This window comes from Polyodon spathula, chromosome 22, assembly GCF_017654505.1.
Source record: "Polyodon spathula isolate WHYD16114869_AA chromosome 22, ASM1765450v1, whole genome shotgun sequence".
NCBI classification, from domain to species: Eukaryota; Metazoa; Chordata; class Actinopteri; order Acipenseriformes; family Polyodontidae; genus Polyodon; species Polyodon spathula.
This window is the reverse complement of record NC_054555.1, coordinates 24338856-24360464: the sequence shown is the minus strand read 5'-3', so window position 1 is coordinate 24360464 and position 21609 is coordinate 24338856. Positions and strand designations below refer to the sequence as shown.

The 21609-nt window shown below is 38.5% G+C and overlaps 3 protein-coding genes across 3 annotated transcripts; all 3 read left to right on the top strand.

Moving 5' to 3' along the window:
* Positions 1–1030: 1030 nt before the first annotated feature.
* On the top strand, positions 1031–3793 carry LOC121297362 (macrophage migration inhibitory factor-like). Its single transcript, XM_041223648.1, has 3 exons — positions 1031–1286; positions 1978–2150; positions 3562–3793. Exons 1-3 carry the CDS (start codon positions 1179–1181, stop codon positions 3626–3628), a joined length of 348 nt encoding a protein of 115 aa, XP_041079582.1. The 5' UTR covers positions 1031–1178; the 3' UTR covers positions 3629–3793.
* Positions 3794–4050: 257 nt separating this feature from the next.
* ddx51 (DEAD (Asp-Glu-Ala-Asp) box polypeptide 51) lies at positions 4051–13730 on the top strand. The gene is made up of 16 exons (XM_041223735.1): positions 4051–4530; positions 5195–5643; positions 5867–6138; positions 6258–6408; positions 6883–7028; positions 7456–7527; positions 8076–8182; positions 8617–8725; positions 9030–9175; positions 9715–9925; positions 10268–10383; positions 10532–10648; positions 11231–11332; positions 11643–11706; positions 12486–12620; positions 13513–13730. The coding sequence occupies exons 1-16, from the start codon at positions 4508–4510 to the stop codon at positions 13537–13539; spliced, it is 2247 nt and encodes a 748-aa protein (XP_041079669.1). The 5' UTR covers positions 4051–4507; the 3' UTR covers positions 13540–13730.
* A 1817-nt stretch (positions 13731–15547) lies between these two features.
* LOC121296868 (glutathione S-transferase theta-3-like) lies at positions 15548–20476 on the top strand. Its single transcript, XM_041222744.1, has 5 exons — positions 15548–15720; positions 16777–16864; positions 17870–18020; positions 19153–19329; positions 20037–20476. Exons 1-5 carry the CDS (start codon positions 15609–15611, stop codon positions 20235–20237), a joined length of 729 nt encoding a protein of 242 aa, XP_041078678.1. The 5' UTR covers positions 15548–15608; the 3' UTR covers positions 20238–20476.
* The last annotated feature ends 1133 nt before the right edge of the window (positions 20477–21609 follow it).

The window sequence follows — 21609 nt, the reverse complement described above, 5'->3', positions numbered from 1 at the left end:
TATCACAGACAGTGGGAACGCAGGGATTGTACTGTTCAGGGAACAGTATTTGCATTGTACTATAGTATTGCTCTACACATATGCTTTTTGTTTCGATAAACTCTTACCAGATTAAAGATTTGGGCAGCACAGCCCACCATTGCAATCTATACATTGATATAATTAGAGCTCATGTAATTGCGCACAAAGGGTTTCGAACCCTACTTGAAAGGAAGAGTGACCGAGCATCTGCAATGGCTTTGCAAAAATATATATTATAGCTAAAGCCTTTTTTTTTTTTTTTTTTGCTATCACACTGGAGAAAAGTGAAACCATTTATCACCCTAATAAAGAATCACAGACCCATGTATCAATTGCTAAAGAATCCTTTTACATCACACAGCGAAGTTCCAACACACACCTGATCTCATTCAAAACTGCAATTCGTTTTTTCCAAAAACAACAACAAAAATAAATAAATATGCAAAAATAATAATAATAATAATAATTATAATAATAATAATAATAATAATAATAAAATTGTGAAAAGCTGGTTATGCTGCTTCAATCAAATTGATTTTCTCTTAAATCTTTCCAGCTCTTGCAAACCTGTGGTTTAGGTTTCTATCCCAGCTGGCTTCAGTAAGAAACCAGGTACGTGTGCTTTCCAATTCCCAACTCATGTCACCGCTGGGCAACATTGTTGCTGGAATTTTCAGCAGGGTTTCATAAATATGGGTCAAGTCTTGTATAAGAAAAGGTTAACAGCTGACTGTTTGACTGCATGCCTATCCACCATGCAGTAAACAGATAAAGCAGTATTTATGTATATGTGTATATAGGCTTGAATTTAAAAATAAAATACTGTGACGCTAAGATAAAAAATAGTCATGCACGTAGTTTTCGCCATACTGCGCTTTACTGTGACTACATGGCCGCAGTGCTTCTTTACTATCCCTGCTAGATCTCAAACTACATTTTTAAATGTAAGCTTCTCGCGAGCATGCGCTGCTGAACAACATTAGGCTGAGAGAAATCTTGGACATCACAGCAAAGCCTTGTCCTGTCGCTGGTCTGTTAGAGCGGAGGAAGCCTTCACACGCACGCACGCACGCAGAGTGTGGGCGTGACTGTGGTGCTTTTATACTGGTCATTCCAGCCGGGTTAAAAGAAGAAGCAAACATCAAACTGCTGCAAACATGCCGATGTTCGTTGTGAAAACCAATGTCAGCAAAGATGCTGTGTCTCCGTCTCTGTTGTCAGAAGCCACGCAGGAACTGTCGAAAGCAATGGGGAAACCTGTACAGGTATGTCTTGAAACTCAAATGCAATGAAATAACAATACATCGCAAGGACCAGGTGGTTTGATTACTGTCTTGCTAGATAACAACAATACAACACGTCTTGAATAGTAATAGAGCACTATGCAGTAACAGTTAATATGCATAGACTAACATATTGTAATGCAAAACATTAAAGATGTATTGGAATATTTTGACTGCTGCGTAACTTTGTTATTGCAGTTAACAATCTAAAATATAGGATTCCAAATGGAGGTTACAGCACAGTCATTAACAGTACACAGCATACAATAAAATGCATTAGAAGCAGTAAACTAGAACCAGTGTTCTTGTAATAACCTAACCAATGCAGTGCTAGGAAGTCTGACACAGTCGTGCCAGTTTGTCGTCACATGACAGACTGCCTCTTATGTGCGAGGGTTCGGGCTGTACGAAAGCTGGGTGATTGACAGCTACAATTATCTGTGCAGCCAAATAAGACAAGAGAAATCTGTCGCTGTTCAATAATGCGTAGACGGGTCGATTAATCCCCCCGGGTTTTCAACTATAAAACTGCCAAATACAGTGTGACTACGGATTCGTACTAGTCGCAGTGCTGTGCCTCGCTCTTTTCATAATGTTATTTATTTAATGATTCAGCATGTACTTGTCAATGGAAGACTTTGGGTGCAGCACAGATATTTTTTGTCTTGTGCAGTACATCGCGGTGCACATCGCTACGGATCAGATGATGATGTTTGGAGGAAAACCCGATCCCTGCGCTCTGTGCTCTCTGCACAGCATTGGGAAGATCTCTGGGCAGGAGAACAAGGTGTATTCCAAGCTGCTGTGCGGTCTGATCAACAAGCACCTCGGCATCTCTGTGGACAGGTACAGCACCGAGATCAGCAACCTCTTCACACTGGCCTTTCTTTACCTCTTATTAGTTTATGGGCATTGCCCACGATTTTCCACTTGCCCTATTAAAATTTAAATACTGGTACCTCTTATTTATGACCATGGTACCTCTAAAATATATATATATATATATATATTATATATATATTATATATATATATTGATATATATATATATATATATATATATATATATATATATATATATATATATATATATATATATATATATATATATATATATATATAAGAGGTTGGTACATAACCATGGTACCAGTATTTAAATTTTTTTTATATATATATATATATATATTATATATATTATATATTATATATATATATATATATATATATATATATAAAATAAGAGGTCAATATGTCAGTCTGTATGTGACAATGTTACTGAGTAAATTTAAAATTAAGGAATATATATTCAGATTAATGAAAAAATGTACTTTTTTTTTTTTTTTAAACGCTGGCTCTTACTTCTGTAAAGACACTTTGTTTTGCTCTGCAGCTCCAGACCTGGGGTCAAAACATCTTAATACTGAACAGACAAAAAAAGAAGTGAAAAACAAATAAGTAAAAACAATATTTGACTTTGTGCAGTAAGAACCGCAGAGAGCCTGGTTCTTATCAAAATGATAAAGTGCTTTGCCTTGATTATTAGCCAGTACTGCTCTCGGTGTTGACTGAATCTATATCTAGAAGCTTTGATTGTAAAGTCCAAGCCTTTGCTTACTGGTCTATTCAATTCATCTAAATGGTGGCAGGTCTTAGCATTTCGTGGATTTTTGTCTTTAAAAGTAAAGTGACAGATTTGGGTCTAATGTCTTTTAACAGTGGCAGTATTTAGTATATTGCATGATCTGACCCAGTTCCAGAGTGGCATTTGTTTTGTGAAAACAAAATAGGTTACCTGGCAATGCCAAACATTTAAAGAATTCTAATGGTTCTTTACAGCAGGTGCTATTCGAGTCTGGGGCTTGCGTTGAAATTAAACATTATTTGCAGTTTTGCTTGTTCTCATCTTAAAAGAAGGAAAGTAATTTAAATTAGACTGGCAATGCGCGCAATGTAACTGTGGTACACAATGCTTCACCTGTAGAAGTTGGCTTATTTCCAGCATCTGGTTCTAAAGTGAGCGGAGCTGTTCTTGTTGAAATACTTTTTTGCATGTGGAGAAGTAAAGTGTCTTTTAAAAATGTAATTATAGTGCAAGTGGGATATCTGAATTAGGGCTCTTATTACTGTGTAGGCGATAGTAAGGTGAAAATTAAACAAAACATGAAAAATATGAAATATCCCGAATCGAATCAATAAGAAAGACAGAAAAGTACAGTACATTTTGCTGTATTTAAAACAGTCTTTTTTTTTTATTTCAGGATCTACATTAATTTTGTTGAGATGGATGCCAAAAATGTGGGCTGGAGCAACTCCACGTTTGGTTGAAAGAGTATTACTCTCAGAAGGACCAAGATGACAATCTTTCCATTCCTGCTTACAGCGGCTGTACCAGAGCTTGTTAGTGTGAGGATTCCCTGCTTAGAACTGGTGGAGTCCAAAGAGCCCACTGTGTTGCTTGCTTAGGCATTGAATAAAATAAAAAGCAATCAATCCTTTGTCTCTGTGATTTTAATGTTTTGCAGAAGTGAGCACACAGATATTGTAGATTATAAAAACCCATACCACATTTATATAATCGAATGTATTGAATTTATATTACAGTGCTCAAAACAATATATTTAAATATACTTCAGAGACGATACAGAGCTGACTTTACAGAAAACAGTGAAGGTCTGTTCATCTGCAGAAAGTCCACTAGATGGTAGAATCGTGCAATCTACCGCCGAAAACATTGGCCTGACGTCATCAACCCGCGCAAAAGCACAACACGTGGGGAGTTGATTGTAGCATGATGTTTATCTGACACATTGTAGGTGAAAAAGTAACCAAAGTAAGGGCAAAAACGAAGGACAAGCGATTGGCTTATATGAATATATTGTAGTTAAAAATATGTTTTATTGATATAAGGTCTTAGCGGTCGTTCTAGAAATGTCGCAGCTAAATATAAATAAATAATGGTATGACAAAATCCTTTTAATGTTTATAATTCTAAAGGACTAAATATACATATTTACCAGTCAAAAAGAAATCGCAGCATGTCTTGAGCGCTGCCGGTAAATGCAGGATATACAGCATTATCGAAGACACTGCGAAGTTGTGGTCGAGGTATTGATCTGACATTACAAGGCATATTTTCATACGAAATTAGTTTGGTATTAATTTGCTGTATTTACACCGAAGAATTGAATTCGCAAAGCTGTTGAGATGGCCTTGTTCCTCATCAACAGGTAAGCATAATCTTGTTCTAAAATTGTGACGCATGGGTGAAAAAAAAAAGACTGCGTCTGTGTTGTTTTTTATATCCAGCTAGATTGTATTCGCATCGTGCTCAGTCATAAGAAATATGTTCATGTTTTTAACTTGGAGTGAACGAAACCACCAATTTTGAAGTCTTCTATAGCTCAGGGAGGCAAAATCAAACAATGGTATTTCCTTAGTTTGCTTGCTTTTTGTTGTGTTCATAGGTAGACTAACAAAGGTGATATTTTCAGTTTGGCACCACAGGGTAAGACTTTTCTGAAGACTATTTGTAACACAGCGGGGATGAAAATAAGAGTAGAATTGCATAGCAGTTTGATCCATTCCTGGTTTTTCTTTTGAGTTTAATAAGACACACCTGTGCTTGTTTCTTGTACACCATGGCTAATCAACCTCATAGTAAACCTTATTTCCTTGCCTGTACTGCACCAGTCACTACATATTTAACAAAAAAATCACAAGGCTCTTTGAAAATGATTTATGCAGTTTTAAATAAGACCCAATTTAGAGGAAATTACAGTACCTGGGATCACATCAAACTATTTTGTTTTATACCAGAGCCAACGTTACATTATTCAATGGGGTAATGATTCTGATTATGGTTTTGATATGCAAATGTATTTGTTTTATAAGATACCTTGGAGATGAGGAGGATGCCCAGGAAGATGCAGCCGAGAGTCGCTCGAAAACCCTGCTGGAGAGGCTGCAAGAGCGAGCAAAGGCCAGGCAGCAGCAGCAACACAGCCAAGAGACCACACCAGGAAGGAAGACAAGAGCAGACACAGAACCTGACCTGAGCGACAAGACAGGGAAGAAGAAGAAAAAGCGAAAACTAGGGGCTCATGAGACTGAGGAGGAAGAAGATGGAAGTAAGAGGAGTAGGAAAAAGAAAATCAAGTCTTTGCGGGTTTGTTTGGACACACCGGAGCAGACAGAGAAACAGGTTAGGAAGGGGGACGTGGACTCTGCTGGAGAGACGGATCAAACTGGGAAGAGAGTAACCGTGAAGAAAAAAGAAAAAAGGAAAGAAAAGGAAGCAACGAAATCTCAGAGAACAGAAGTGGAGGAGGAAAATGAAACTGGTACTATTGTTAAGTTTACAAAATTAATTTTCAGTTCATCGTAGGTTAATCCTGCTTTTTGATGCTGTTCACAGTGTGTTCCTATTGTGAACTAAAAATCAAGAAACTTAAGTTTCCCTGTCTAGCATGTGTAAACATCTAAAGGTTTGAGTTTTTCCATAATATACTGTTTGTTTGTTTTATTATTAATTTAATAATCAACCCAGGTTTGTTTTATTTAAAGAACAAGACGACAGCATAAAAGAATTGGCTGAAGAAAAGAAGACACCAGCAAATAAACGAAGAAACGAGCAAGAGTCGGATGATCAGAATGTAGAAATGGATACAGACGGTGAGGAGGAGGATGAGGAAGGAGGGGGCAGTGATGAAGAGGAGAAGAGTGAAGAGAAAGAAGAGAAGAAAGAAGAGAGAACCCCAGACCAGAGCGCAAAAAAGGTGCCCCCCCAGTCCACACTCACAATCCTGGGTGGCTTTGAAAAGAAAACTGTGCAAAAGGTAATTCAAATCTTAGAACGTGTAGCCATGTGATTTAATGAGCCTGCATAACAACATAAATGGTATATTAAGGGTTATAGCTACATTATAATACAAGCTGTCTTTATTTTGCATCACAGGTTCAGAGGGTTCTGCCACAGTGGCTGGCCCAGCCTAATCTAGTCCAGAGGGATATCAAGAAGAACTTGGTACCTATCGGAGATGTCCCAGGAATCTGCCCCAAACTCCTGACGAAACTTCAGAGCAATGGGATCCAACACTTCTTCCCAGGTGGGTGAGGGGGTTGCACGCAGCTCAGAAAATACTGCATCCACTCCTGAGGTTCAGGATTTCCCTTATTTAGGTATGCCATTGAAACGACCAGGTGCCAGGAGTGAGTAGGTTATATAACTTACAAGTCAGTAAGTTAAAAAACACAAAAAAGCAGAGTCAATTTAAAGATTTAGGTCAACAGTGCATCAGTATTCACAGCAGGAGGCACTGTACCCTTGAAAATGTAGCTACAGTAGGTGGTGATGCTCTGGTTAATGTGCAGCTTTACCACTGTTTTGCTGAAACTGTAAGACAAACCCATGCTTAATTCAAAGAAGTTTAGCATTAAGCCAAATAAGAATCAGGACGATTAGATTAGTTTCAGGGTTCTGGTTTAGCTACGACTGGATTTGCATGTGCATAAACATGTCATTAAAAACCGCCTTAATAAGATAGCTCTGAATTTCTGTCATTTTTATCTGTCTGCTGCAGTCCAGGCGGAATTGATCCCAGCTATTTTGGAAAGTGCGGTGCACGGACTACTGATTGGCAAGGGTGGCTACAGACCCAGAGACATCTGCGTTTCGGCGCCAACGGGAAGTGGCAAGACTCTGGCTTTTGTTATCCCAGTTGTTCAGGTAGACTGTATTCTGTATTCATGTATGTGGTTGATTGAGTTGCTTTTGAAGTAAGATTATTGGGGTGTAACCTGTCACCAGATAGCAAGTATTGCTGACACGATTTTCAAGAGTAAACAGCTTTAAATTGAAATTGAACACTTTTACTTTAAGGACATCCTTTACATTTAAACTGCACAATGAGTGCAATCAGTCTGAGAGCTGTTGCTCAAATATATCTGTGTATACTTTTGGCTTGCTTCTGAGGAGAGCATGCAGTTTCTATCTTTGGTTTCCATGTCTGAGCCATATTATGCACGGGTGCAGTGTTTTGCAAACAACAGAAAATGTAACAAAGGAAGTTACAGCTTTGCTGTTAGAAAATATAATTCAAACTAGTTTTCTCGTCACTTATATCTCAGTGTTGATAATTGCGTCCCTCCTGCAGGCTCTGTTGGAGCGGGTTATCTGTGAGGTGCGGGTTCTAGCAGTGCTGCCAACAAAGGAACTGGCGCAGCAGGTACAGTACAGCGCAATACAATACAGCCAGCACTCATGTAGCGCCTTTCCTGTCAAGCGGCAATACAATAAGAGTTCTACTTTAAGTAATGTAATAATATATATTAAGTGCCCATCAGGCTCTAATTTAGAGGGAATCTCTGCCTTTTAATGTGTCCTTTATTGTATGTTCTTTAAGCTACAAAACTTAATTAGCAGGTAATTGAGCAGCTGCATTAGTAGTGAACAGGAAAAACTTAAAATCATGTAAGGAAGTTTTGTATGTTAATTCGGGTTGCAGTAAAATATTTTATCTGAAACTTTGCAAGCCACTTACTGTGTTGTTATTGCCAGTGCGGCTTTGGGGTTTATTGATTGGTGCATATTGTACTGAATACATTCAGTCTCTAACTTCAAACATCCATGCATAAAATGTTTAATAATATTACAGGAAACCAGGTAGCGTGCCTGGGGAGTGTTGAGTGAGATCTTACGCAGTGTAATGCAGCAGACATTGCAAGGTTGCCCTTGTAGAAGCTGTGTGTTTGTGTGACTCTGCTATCTCCACAGGTGTGTAAGGTGTTCCACACATACACCGACGGGACCAGCTTGAAGGTCGTCATGGTTGCAGGGCAGAAATCTTTCGCTGTGGAGCAGGCCTCCCTCGTCCAGAACACGTAAGAGAATTTAACTAAACACTCTTAAGAGAGATTTCGACAGCAGTAAAGAACGACAGCCGACACACACCGACTTTTAAATTGATAATTTAACAAAAATGTTAGAGGTATCCGTGTGGGTTTTAACAGAAAATGAAAGAAGACTAATTAAGGATTTGGAAATGTTTGAAACAACAACAACATGAAATGCATATTCATCTGAGCAGAAAAAACAAGCAATTAACTGAAGATTGTTACAGTAGTTATTTAGGGCCAGATTCAGAGGGATCTCATACGTCGCCATGTAAAGATCAGCGGAGACTTATTCTGATCAAGAGGGCTCAGTTTGAATATACAGTAGAAACAAGGGATTAGTCTGTGTACTAGGTTTGTCTGATTGAAAATCAATCTCAGATTATGTAATAAAAATGGTGTCTATCTTTTCATTAATGCAGCACTGGTGGGTGCCGTAGCCTGGCTGATATAGTGGTCGCCACCCCAGGCAGGCTGGTCGATCACATTGATAAAACTCCCGGATTCAGTCTAAGACAGCTCCGCTACCTGGTGAGTAAACACTGCTTTATTATTTGACAAATCAACAGAAGCTACCGCACCCTGTTTTAAAACAAATACATTATAAATATGTACAAAATACAGAGCAATGCAATTGTGGTGCTGTAAACCCTATCTCCCACTTTTTTTTTTTCTGTTTTTTTTTTTTTTTTTTTTTAACTAATAGTATTATTGTACATGGCAACCTTTAGTGTTAGTGATCTTATGGAGTAATTATCAGCCATTTAAGTTTGCGATGGGAATAGCAACATTAGTGAATGGCTTTTTCTCCTAAGTGAATTGGCTCTTCGTACAGATCATAGATGAGGCGGACCGGATGATCGACGGCATGCACCAGGATTGGTTGAACTATGTGGTGAAGGAGGTGTACAGAGCGCAGGGAAGCCTGGAGCTGGGCTCGCTCTTCAGGAGGGCAGAGCCTGGCCCTGTCACAGCAGCAAGGTAAGTGTTGGATATGGGTCCTCCCATGGAAACGTGATGCTTGTTACATTGCAAAAATCCTCAATATCAGACCACTGGAAGCCCAGAAGTATTTGGTGATCAAATTTGTATTAAAATAGAACCATAACAATGAATAATCTTGGGCTTGTCGTTCGTCTGAAATCGATGGCTGATCAGTGTAACAGGTCTGCATTTCCATGGAGTGACTCTGTTTGTCACCTCTGTACAGTGGTTTACAGCACTTCATATGATTTCTAGGGATTGCACTGAGGTGAAAACCTCAACGCTAATCCATTGAAGAAGTGACGTTTCAATCAGTCCTGATTACATCTTCAAAGGGATTGTTTACTCTTATTAGGTCTATTTATTCTTTCCTGTTTCTCAGCACGATTTTTTTGGTGTTTTTTTTTTCACCACATAAATATTGTTTAACAAGCTAGGAAATCAGCCACTTATTGTGTCTTTCAGAGACTTTTTTTTTTTGCTGCAGCTGTATTTTGTAGTTACAGTGTGGTAGAAAGCCTGTGTTCTCTCCCCAGCCTGTGGCAGCCCCAGATGCCCCTCCAGAAGCTGATGTTCTCTGCCACTCTGACGCAGAACCCTGAGAAGCTACAGCAGCTGGGCCTGCACCAGCCTCGCCTCTTCACCTCCGTCCACAGCGAGAAGCAGCGGTCAGGGCAGGGCTTTCAGCCTCACAGGACTGCTTCCGGACAGACCGAGGAGAAGTTCAACTTCCCCCAGGGACTCACTGTGAGCACTCCCAGCCATCCGATTTCTTTAAATTTGTGTGAACTTCAAAATAGATTTACTGTTTTTAACTGCACAGGGAATCATTGTAATTGATTGTTTTTAGATCCCAAAACAAATATGCCGAATTCACATGCCAACCTTAATGGGGTTCAGAGGACTCAGTGTTCCTGAAACTGCGCTCCAAATAAATCCCCAGCCCAGTTCCAATAGAAACTAGTTTACTTGCACAGTACGCAAAGGATTTGGGTATCGATTGATCAGACAGATGGCTTGAATTGGATTAGATGCATATAAACCATGTAATAGTGTCACTGACTCCACCCCTTTCCTCTTGTATTACAGGAGTACTATGTACCATGCAGTCTTAGCAACAAGCCCCTGATTATACTGCACTTCCTCCTGAGGCTGAAGTTCAACCCCGTGCTGTGCTTCACAAACTCCAGAGAAGCTTCACACAGGTGTGTTATCCAGCTCTGTAGCCCCTGCTTCAGGCATGTCAGCCCCTGCTACAATCATATTATTAGCATAGCAGGAGTGCAACATAGTGTAGTCATCTGTCTTTGTTTGAGTTAATAGGTTACACCTGCATTACTGATTCCTTTGCAGACTGTACCTGCTGGTCCGTTCATACGGGGGAGTGGCGGCGGCTGAGTTCTCATCTCGTCTGAGTCCCAGTGAGAGGAAGAAAACGCTGAAGGAGTTTGAGCAGGGCAAAATCCAGCTGTGAGTAGCCCATGTACATGAGAGGGTATGAGATGCTTCTAAATGGATCACTCAGCCAATTAGTTACAAAAGCATAGTAACACAGCAGTTTTTTTTTTTTAGTCGCTCTTCCTGCAGTGATCTAGAGGACAGATCTTAAACCCCAGTGCACTAGAGCAGCCAGTTTGAAAAGAGCTTTGAAACGGACTTTAAAGTTCTAAGTGTAAAAAGTTGTCAGGGATGTTAACAATGAAAAGAAAAATGACAGGTATGTTATTTAAACAGTTGTAGCAACACGTTGGGACGACGTATAACATTTTATTTTCCGGAACCCCAGTAATTGCTCTTTAAGATGAACTGTTTTCCCTCAGGGGACACCTGGATCACTTCCAGTACAGCAGGTAATCATTTAAAGACCTGCAGACTTGGGTGAGACTTATCACTGCTTTTATAACTCCTGTAATAAGTATGATCCATTACAGTGTGCCTGATTGCTTCAGTTGCTAACTGATTGCTCTTACCAGTTTCTAATAGAGATTTTCACATTAACCTTTTACACTTTGTTTTACCAGAGACCAAAAAATATTCTTTGTCCACAAACAGGTTAATCAGCACAGATGCCACAGCCAGAGGAATTGATGTTGACGGTGTGAAATGTGTTATTAACTACGATGCTCCACAGTTTATCAGGACATATGTTCATCGGTGAGAACGTTGATAATCTTAACAAAAAACGAACATGCAATTTCATTAAACCCTTGTAAGCTGTATAATTAAAGTTAGTTGGTTAATAATCAGATATTAAGTAGCATGTTGGTAATGTTTAGCCTGTTTGTGCTGCATCTCATGTTGATTGTGTGGGATCTTTTTAACCCTTTGGTTATCACCAAGCAGCAACACATAGCAGCAGTGCAGTCACCTTAGCTTAGTCACGTAGCTTACACACTTGGGGATGCATGTTCTTTTTTCCCCATTTCTAGTTTTATTAATAGCCCCTTGTGGTTGTGTTTCACAGAGTGGGAAGGACAGCACGAGCAGGGAAGGCTGGACTGGCCTTTACACTCCTCCTGGGAGTGCAGGTGCGTGGCAGTGCTTCTGTCTCTGAGAATCAGTGCATATTAAGATCATACAGCACAGGTGCTCACAGAAATGGTCTAATGTCCCCTAGATACATAGTCTGTTTACAAATCTCATGAAGTGGCACGGCATTCAACACATTTCTGAATACATTTACACTGGTTGAAGACTGTGTCTTGAGAGAAGTGCTATTGTGTAAACACAGAAGTTTTTATAATACACGTATCTTACTGTGTGTCTAAGAGTAGAAACTTTATTTTGAGCTCAGATGCTGTTGGTTTTTCCTGTAACAGCCATTGAAAGTACTATCAGAATTAGTTATGGACACTCAAGATTTTTCTTTCTATAAAAATAGAGGATGAAAAATTATCCAAAATGCTGCAGTATCTGCCACAGTTGTTATACTAATGAAGTATTTTGCTAAAATATTTGTCTGTGTGACTTATTTAGTTGTAGTGCTATCTAAGATTAATTGAACACACAAGAGGCCATACCCAATATCAGAGCCCTGCCTGACATTTCTTTTGCAGCAGTCAACCATGTGAAACTTTCTGTCTGTCATGTTATCTATTGTACTAACCAAGGATGGAAATATGACCCCTATTGCATAGCGGTTTGAACCATTCCTAGTTATACTACAAGTTTAATCAGACACACCTGAGCTTGTTCCCTATACACTGGGGCTGATCAAGCTTGTATCAAAACCTGGAAAAGGTGAAGCTGCTATGCAGTAAGAGCCTTATTTCCATCCCTGCTGACAAAGTGCATGCTGTTTCTTCAGGAGAAGAATTTCCTTCAGATGCTGAGGGATGCTGGCAGCCCTGGAGTGCAGAAACAATTAATCAGATATGAAAACCTGAAGCCACTCATTCCACAGTATGAGAATGCCCTTGAGGAGCTTCAGAGCATTATTAAGGTAGGTACTGTGCTTCGTTTTGACAGGCTTCTTGTCATCACATCCACGTGGATGTAAGAATTGCAACATTTTGTTGTGTGGTATTTATTACTGGTTTTAAATTTTTACATCCACTAGAGCAGGGGTTCCCAAACCTGGTCCTGGGGGACCCCCTGGACCCCCTGTGTGTTTCATTCCAAATGAGCTCTCAGTTACTTAACTAGACCCTTAATTGAACTAATCATTTGCTTAATTAGACCTTTTTAATAGTTTTCAGCTCTTGAACAGTTGCAGAGTTCAAGTTACTTATACAGTGTTATAGCTAACTTGAAATCTGCAACTGTTTCAGAGCTGAAAACAAGTAAAAAGATCTAATTCAGCAAATGAGCCGTTCAATTAAGGGTATAGTTAAGTAATTGAGAGCTCGGCTGGAATGAAAACCAGCAGCCACGGGTCCACAGGACCGAGTTTGAGAAGCCCTGCACTGGAGGCAGAGAGAAACAGGCTTATAGTCAGACTCGGGTATACCAGCTGTACTGAGAGAGAAGTCATGTTTGAAAACTGGATTGAAGCGATGGGTTTTTTAAGCATATGAATTTTAAAAAGTGGGGAATGATAACTGAACTGGACAGTTATATACAAAGTGATTCATAACAAGAATAATACATAACTATTTTAATAAGCATACCAAGTTGCTCTATAAGTAACCGTTTGAGTAGTGTTATTATTATTACAGGTTTTTATTCACTTTTGTTGTCTTGTACTGTAGTTTGATATGCAGTCAGACTCCTATGACTAACACCTATATAATACTTGATGAATAGCAGAACATGCACTGCCTCAGTCTGCATGATTGCACTCACTGTTCAATGTTTTCTGATGCTTAAGTGTGTTTTTGTTGTTTTAAAAACAGGAGGAAAGAGCCATGAAGTACACTTGATCACCCCGTGAGAAGACCAAGAGTTCAAACTATAGAAAAAAAGTAAAAGGTGTTATTCTGTTTGCTATAGTTTAATTTGTTATACTACATGCTTTATATTTGTTATTAGTGTTATTAATGCAAATATTGTAAAAACATTCTCTTCAGTTAAAGGGTTCTTTGAGAACTGAAAATAAACTTCTAACCCTTGACTGCAAGCGTGTTTTTCATTAATCAAAATGGGGCCTGTGTTTCTTCTAATAACAATCAGAATATTTGCCATTATTATTCTTTTAATAAAAAAATACACTTTTTTTTTCATACTCAGCTGCCTGAATATGAAAGCGTTTGTTACTTATGATGTATATACAAATTGTGCAACATCACAGTATTGAGACTGCAAGCTCAGTTGTCTTTCCTGGGTTTATTTAATGGTTAAAAGTGTCCAAGAGCAGGAGTTAACCCTGACTGTAAACCTGTGACATAAAATGAAACCTAAACTTTGCTGTAGAAAGTTCAGTTATTCATGCAGTAATGTACATCATTATAACAAGGATAACGATAGACAATGCATGCCTTTGTCTGAGTTTGTGTGTGGGTGCCCTTTTATATAAATGTTTATCATGGTATTTTTCCCCATACTATGCATTTAGCATAGTTTACCCTGCTTTTCCATGTTTATTAATATGCATTACCATGCCTCGCGATTCTTTACCATGCTTTATTACACTTTGCAGTGCTTGCACTTTGGTAAGGGTGGGTTAGGCACAAGCAATAAAATAAAGGATACCAGTACTGTGTTAGAATCCAGAAATCTTTTCTTTAATTCACGTTTACTTTGCTACAAAAAGATCCCATATTTTTTTAATAATAATTTCCAATTTAATACAAACTGAGGTCTGTTTAGATACTGTTTTCCTTAAACTCATAACCCTGCTTTATTGCAGACAATTTCTGGGCATGTTTTTAAAGATGTTAACAAGAGGGTCAGTAAATCATGCATGAGCAATAGATATAGTTAGTTTTGTGTGTTTAGATCATTCACATATACCCCTTTAGCAGTGACAATGACCTTCCTTCCACGGGCCCCGTGAGAGACTGATTCCATTCCTTATTGCAAGCCCAGTTTGTTTTTAAGTGTTTATCAAATATGTTATAATAAACAGAGGCTGTGTTGAAGGCAGGAAGTTTGTGAAAACAGTCAAGCTTCCCTGGAAGACCACTTCAAAATATACTCCACTAAATACAGCCCAGTTTTTCACCTATTGAGGGTAATGGAAAGTAGTCTTCAATGTCAAGGCCATATACATGTGCTATCTGTTTTTTTTAAATCTTTTTAGGTGTCCTGTGAAGTGCCTGGTAAAAGCTTCCTGTAATAATATAAATGAAACTATGCGTGAAGAAAATGGGTTTTTAAAAAGGCATATGGAAAGAATTAGTCCCCAAGCAAGGTTGGAGTTTCTGTTTTGCCTCAGTTGGGCTCAGGCTTGGGTCCTGCTTATTTTTTCTGTGTGATCCCCGCTCTGATATGTCATGAGAAAGTATGCAGCACAGTATTTTGTAACGTCTTAAATTCTGCTTCTTGTTAGTTGTAGGATGAATTTGAGCAACTCCGACCATGTAGAAAAGCAGTCTAGATGTCAATGTAAAGTTATGTTGAAATGTGAAATGAATGCGTTTGTATTTCTCAAAAGTACATCACTAATCATTGTATAAGTAATCAGCATGACAAGTACACCTTAAGAAATTCCTTTCAAGTAGAAAAAAAACCCATAACATTTCTGTAAACATGTTTGTGTTATGTTTGCTGCACTGTTACGATATGAATGTTCACAATTACATAACTATATTCTCACAACTACATTTGTTTACGTACTTTTTTTATATTAATACATAATTATACGACTTGTGGTTGGACCGCATTATTTGCTGTTGAACTGGTGTGTGTGGGTTTAAATTCACGTATTTAAATATTCTAGAAAGAGGAGGGGCTTGTACAGTTCTGTGTGTGAAAGTGGACGAACTTTTTTTTTTTGACTAAACCGTTGCTCTGTGCAGTTGCTGAGAAAACGGTCTGTCTTAAATTAAAAATGGTACTAGAGCTATATCTAGATCTGTATTCCCAGCCATGCAGGTCTGTTTACATCTTTGCCAAGAAAAACAACATCCCTTTTGAGTTTAAGCAGCTGTCGCTTTCTGAAGGTGAGTTATTTGTGCTATATTGACTAGTTTGTAGTTCGTTATGTGTTGCTGTCCACACGTTCAGATTTCGACTATGGGGCTTCCCTTTCGTATCTTTTTTTTTTTTTATATTGCCACACAATGACCAATTATTTTGTATGTTGTGTTTACTTATGTACCTAGTTTGTGCATAACTAGAAGTAATTATTTTGCAATATATTTGCACACTTCACTACGAACTATGAACTACACATAAAACAATAGTTAATCACAGTGAGGGAACGCGTTAATGTTTCCTCATTTCTGCAAACGAATATATTTTCTTTTGCAGAAATTGGGAAACATTAACGCGTTCCCTCATTGTCATTAACTATTTTTTTTTTTTTTTTTTTTATTTTATTTTTGTAGTTCATGTAAAATGTAATCATTCCCATACAGTATTTTGCAAAACAAAGGCGTGAACCTTCATGCATTAGTAACATCAAATGCATTTGGTTTTGCAAGCACGCAATGTTGTAATGCATCATGCTGGTTTTAATTGTTCTGTTCGTGGACCTTACAATACCCTTTATAAAAGTATAGGATCATTTAGTTTGCTTTTTTTGCAAAGATATTGAAAGGAATCATGTTGGCCTTTTAGAATCAATCTGTCTGAACAGTATCCTGCTTTTATGCTAATCTGTTTTTGGGTTGAGCCATGCAAATGTAATGTTATGTAATGTTATATTTGTTACATTAGAAATCTTACTGATTTCAGACTACTGGCAAACCCAAGACTTGTTGATGAGCAAACTTATTGGTATTAGACACCACAACATTTTGGAGCTTGCCATTCTGATAATGACCTACGATTTTCATAGAACTGGATCAAATAATTAGATTGCTGTTGACGTTATAGACATGCATTGTCCTATATGCATTTACAAGAATACATTTGCTTGAAATATGAAAAACAAATATCATTGGTACTGAACTAATAAGTTGGTCAGTGGTAAAGTCATCCACACACCCAAAGGAAATCCTGGCTGTACAGAGGCTTAAAATTATGTTTCTCTATTTGCATGTCTTTTGTTCTAGGTCAGCACTATAGTGAGGAATTCGGGAAGATTAATCCTCTGAGGAAAGTTCCAGCCATGAAAGATGGAGACTACCAGCTGGCTGAAAGGTATGCCTTACCAAAAGGCAGACAGACGTTTTTATACTCCAAAACGTCTGTGCCTTGTCACAATAGCTTTTTGGGCCAGTCACTGGAGCTTTCTTTTCCCAGTGTTTTTTCCACGATGTACGGTGGTAACCGATTTTTTGGACAGTGTGTCATATCTGAGAAATATTAACCCATGCCCCTGCCCCATAGACTGAAAAACGGAGGTTTATTTTCACCTAGACATCAATACATATAATCACAGATGGAAATAGGACTCATATTGCATAGCAGTTTCATCCATTCCAGGTTTACTAAGAGCTTGATCAGCCACAGTATATAGATAACAAGCTCAGGTGTGCCATATTACACTCAAAGTAAAACCAGGAATAGACCTAACTGCTGTGCAATGGGTTTTTTTAATTTATTTTTTTTATCCTGTATAATAAATGTGGAGTTTTAATATTATAAAAATACCTATTTTTATTGTATTTTTTATTTTTGTTGTATTTTTATTATATGGTAAATAATATGCCTTTGTTCACCCTGGAGCTTTTCAAGGTAAGCTGCATTTCCTAAGAACATATTTAACCCTCACATAGATGTAGCCTGTCAGAACTTGCCTGTTTGGGTGGTACAGCTTATACTGGGGAGCATCGAACACAAACACATGATAAGAATGCATCATTGAAAACATTGTGGGGAAAATATGCTGGCTGTAATTCAAATAACTTGTTCATATTCTTTTGAATTTGGTTGTTAAAACATGGTTTCTTTACCAGAGCTTGTACTTGTTCTGTGGCATGCTGTGGTTATTTCACTCATGAGAATGACTCTAAAACAACCTGGTTATTGATCCATCTTCATTAATGGAATAACAACACTCCTTCATGAACGTTGATGCACATCAGCTATATACGGATATTATAGAATGGCAGTCTACCCTGAAAACGTTGCAAATTCTTCTATTTAAATGAGTCTGTCCTATCTCAATGTGAAATGTTTTTGATTTTCTTTACGGTGTTGCAGCGTTGCAATCCTGTTGTATATTTGTCGGAAGTTCAAGACCCCAGACCACTGGTACCCTTCAGACCTGCAGAAACAAGCCAAGGTGGATGAGTATCTCTCCTGGCAGCACGCAGCAATCCGGGCCCCTGCCTCGCAGATCTTCTGGTTCAAGGTATGTGAGCACAGGGGCCTTCATGCCACAGTGCGGAGAGGAATGTTCCACATGTTTAATGTGTTTGATGGTAAAATATGACCTGTTTGTACAAGTATCGATTTTAATTATCTAATCTGTGCTGTGTTAATACTACCACTTGTCAGATTAGTTAGGCTCCTTTTTTGCACCTTATCCACTGTATTTAAATCACATTTATTAATGTTAATAAGTGGCTCAGTAAATCAACCATGGGGGGAGTTTAGATCCACCACTGCATCTGTGCTTTGGGTGGTGGTGGCTGAATAATTCATGTTTTAATTTTAGAATTTCAATAAAATGAGAGATTAAAGGAATGAGTCTCAAAGCCTTGGTTATTATCATTTTGTACACAATTGAGAAACAAAGAGCGTGAGAGTGCTTAAGTGACTTTCATTCACATTACCTCGATGTTTGATACAAGTTTTGTAAAGTCAAGAGGTGTTTTTCTCTTTTCAGAAAATACTGGAGTAAACTGAAAATCTGACCCAATGTCTACACTCAAGAGACTGTTCCTACATTCCTGTTGGTTTCATTGGGATATAGTTCATTTTGGATTGCTATTGCGAGCAGGCTGACGGCAGAGTAAATATTAGATAGCCTTGAAAATAACCGCTGGCTGATAAGTAGGGTAAACTAAGTTTGCAGCCTCTGTGTTGTAATGATTTGAAATACCAATGTCTGTGCCCATTGCTCAATTTCGACTTCAAAGGTTAATTTGGGGAAGAGACAGGTGCAGTGTGTTTGCTGTACATCAAGCGTTTGGGAATGTTATCCAGCTGTAATGTATGGCTACAGAGACACAATCTGTCGATAACTGTTGAGGCCCATGTGAAAGTTTGGCTTGCCTATTCGATGTCAGAAGGGCAGATCAGAACCGGAAGCACACAATCAAAGTTACAAACAAACAGTCAGTTAAACACACTATTTACATTGGGGAGGGAGGCTACCTTCCCTTTTTTATACAGGCGGGAGGAACAAAAACTTGCCGCCAGCCTGATCTTTTTTATGAATCACCCTGGCATGTATACAAAACCCACCCTTCATGCAGCGCAGACTGGTGACTGTCTATGTAATATGTGATCGAGGGACCACTTTTGTCTCCCTTATACAGCTGATGATGCCTATTATAACTGGCAGTAACACCCCGCAAGCTAAGATGGATTCCGCATTGGAGGAACTGAACACATCGCTGCAGCTGTTTGAGGAGAACTTTCTGCAGGACAAGAACTTTATCGTGGGCCAGGAAATCTCCCTGGCAGACATTGTCGCCATAGTAGAGCTAATGCAGGTACTTTTTGCTGTGTGAGAGATGAGGCCTGTGGGGAAATGACACTTTGGGTTTGAAACTTTTTCTGCTCTGAAATATATTAATCTCCTACAGAATGGGAGTCCTATTTCATTCACTGTATTTTAAACTGCCTAAGCACTTTTACTTGAATTTAACAGTACGAAGTGATTAACAGAAAAAAAAGCCAGCAATGTTTTTTTTGGGGGGGGGGGTTGGGATATGTGAAGAGGATTCTGCTGCATTTAAAATTGTTCCTTTGTAAATCGTGAAGTTGAGTAATGTGGTAAATCACAACAGGAAAACAGACAACAGCACCTGGCACTAAAAGTAAGATGGTTATTTTTAGTGGTTAATCAGGGACAAAACAGCTGCCGTAGTAGCCACTAGTCTACTATCACAAGGCAGGGAATGCTATTTATTATAGATAGTATTATTAATCTTTGAAGTGATTGAAATGTATTCCTATTAAAGTAAATAGAGCTTAGAACATTATTTCAGTAAGTCCAACCTAATATATACTGCCAGCAGTACTTCTGTTTTACATGTCCCTTTATAAAAAGTGCACATATATTATGGTAAACGTGCATTTGATTTTTTCTTGGTATTTATTTCTGAAACTGTCAATGAACTGTTGTTGAATACATGTCATTCAGATTTAGACATTAAAAACACCTGTCGATTTGTTTTTGTGTCCCTTCCTAACAAAGCCTCTTGGCTCCGGTCTGGATATCTTCGAAGGCAGGCCAAAGCTGACTGCGTGGAAAGAGCGGGTGAAAGGCAGTATCGGAAAGGAGCTCTTTGACGAAGTTCATGAGCTGATATTGAACGCCAGGGATCTGCCCAAGAAAATGCAGCAGTCTGCTATGCTGCCGCATCTCAAAGCCAGCCTCCAAAAAATGTTAAATTAAAACCTGACCCTGTTCTGTGTGCACCGCATATGCGCCAGGTTAGGTTCTTGTTGTGTAACCAGGATGAATTGTATACATATAGAGATACACAAATACCATTATACAATTATATTAAGCTGAGGACATAACAAAGTTTTTTGTACTCTTTATATGTGTGTACTACTATATACTGTAAGCAATGTTATCCTAGTAACTAATGTTAGTAGTGTGTGTGTGTGTGTATGTATGTGTGTGTATGTGTATATATATATATATATATATATATATATATATATATATATATATATATACACACACACACACTCACTTACATTTACTGGGAAATTATATATTTTTTTTTAAACATGCTGTACATTGTTGCATATTGACCAGAGTGCAGTGCAGTGCAGGTTCCAGCGGAATATTTCCACACATTTGTAACCTGGAACCTTTCAACATAAAACTTCATAGTAACAAAAGCTGCCATCAGTGATTATTCTCAGGGTTTCTGTGGTATTTATAATGGTTTCATTTTGCACTGTAATTTTGCAGTTTCCCCATGCTCGTACTATGCATGTATCTTAGACCTTGTTCACAATTACTGAGCCGGCCTTGGGCCATCTCTGGGCCGCCTCAGAATTTCCGTTCACAGTTGAGGTTTTAGGGGGCCTAAGTGTGTTCACATATGTGGCTGAAAAGGAAGCCTAAATTGTGGTGAAGTGCTTGTCGGGAATGTAAACCGTGACGTAAACACTGCATTCCCGGAAGTCAACATAAGAGATTGAGCTGGGAAATTTGCAACGTAAATATGGCCATCTTATTTTTTGCAACACTGTTGTTACTGTACTTATTGCATAAGATACGATAAAGGCGTGTGTTGACAGTGCAGTCGGTTACTGTGGAAAGAAGTGATCGTGTTGGATCATGCGTAAATGCAGAAAACAAGGACGTGTACATCATTACATTAGTCACAATACAAATTATTATGTTAATGGTGACTGAATATGTAACGTCGTATGCATTATTTATCAATATTGAGATTTACAATCTTAGCTACAATCTGTGTGTGTGTGTGTATAGAGAGAGAGAAAGTTTAACGTTTTAATGAAAGCTGTACGATGAAGAAATACTTACCATTCATGACTGACCCAGCATCGTCAAAAGTGTCGGTGTGTTCAGTGCATTCCCCATTGCTATTTTCCTGGCTGGAGATCGCCGTAGGTCTCAAAAAACCCAAGATCCATGGCGGATATATCTCTGGCCTGCTGCTCAGTATTTCTGAGAGTTCTTGGAAAAACTTGCAGGTCTTTCTGTGAACTCCACTCAAAAGAGCGTATCTGATAGCCCCTTGCACCACAGAGATAACACGGACATAAAGGAGAGACAGTTCCGT

What these genes read in the sequence shown, in the direction of transcription:
- ddx51 (XM_041223735.1), top strand. Translation starts at nt 4,508, where the DNA reads ATGGCCTTGTTCCTCATCAACAG. An exon ending in GGAGGAGGAAAATGAAACTG is followed by an intron (nt 5,644 to 5,866) that starts GTACTATTGTTA and finishes TTTTATTTAAAG; the next exon opens with AACAAGACGACAGCATAAAA. An exon ending in GCCTCCCTCGTCCAGAACAC is followed by an intron (nt 8,183 to 8,616) that starts GTAAGAGAATTT and finishes TCATTAATGCAG; the next exon opens with CACTGGTGGGTGCCGTAGCC.
- LOC121296868 (XM_041222744.1), top strand. Translation starts at nt 15,609, where the DNA reads ATGGTACTAGAGCTATATCTAGATCTGTATTCCCAGCCATGCAGGTCT. An exon ending in CGCAGATCTTCTGGTTCAAG is followed by an intron (nt 18,021 to 19,152) that starts GTATGTGAGCAC and finishes TCCCTTATACAG; the next exon opens with CTGATGATGCCTATTATAAC. An exon ending in CCATAGTAGAGCTAATGCAG is followed by an intron (nt 19,330 to 20,036) that starts GTACTTTTTGCT and finishes TTCCTAACAAAG; the next exon opens with CCTCTTGGCTCCGGTCTGGA.
- LOC121297362 (XM_041223648.1), top strand. Translation starts at nt 1,179, where the DNA reads ATGCCGATGTTCGTTGTGAAAACCAATGTCAGCAAAGATGCTGTGTCT. An exon ending in CAATGGGGAAACCTGTACAG is followed by an intron (nt 1,287 to 1,977) that starts GTATGTCTTGAA and finishes TGTCTTGTGCAG; the next exon opens with TACATCGCGGTGCACATCGC. An exon ending in CTCGGCATCTCTGTGGACAG is followed by an intron (nt 2,151 to 3,561) that starts GTACAGCACCGA and finishes TTTTTATTTCAG; the next exon opens with GATCTACATTAATTTTGTTG.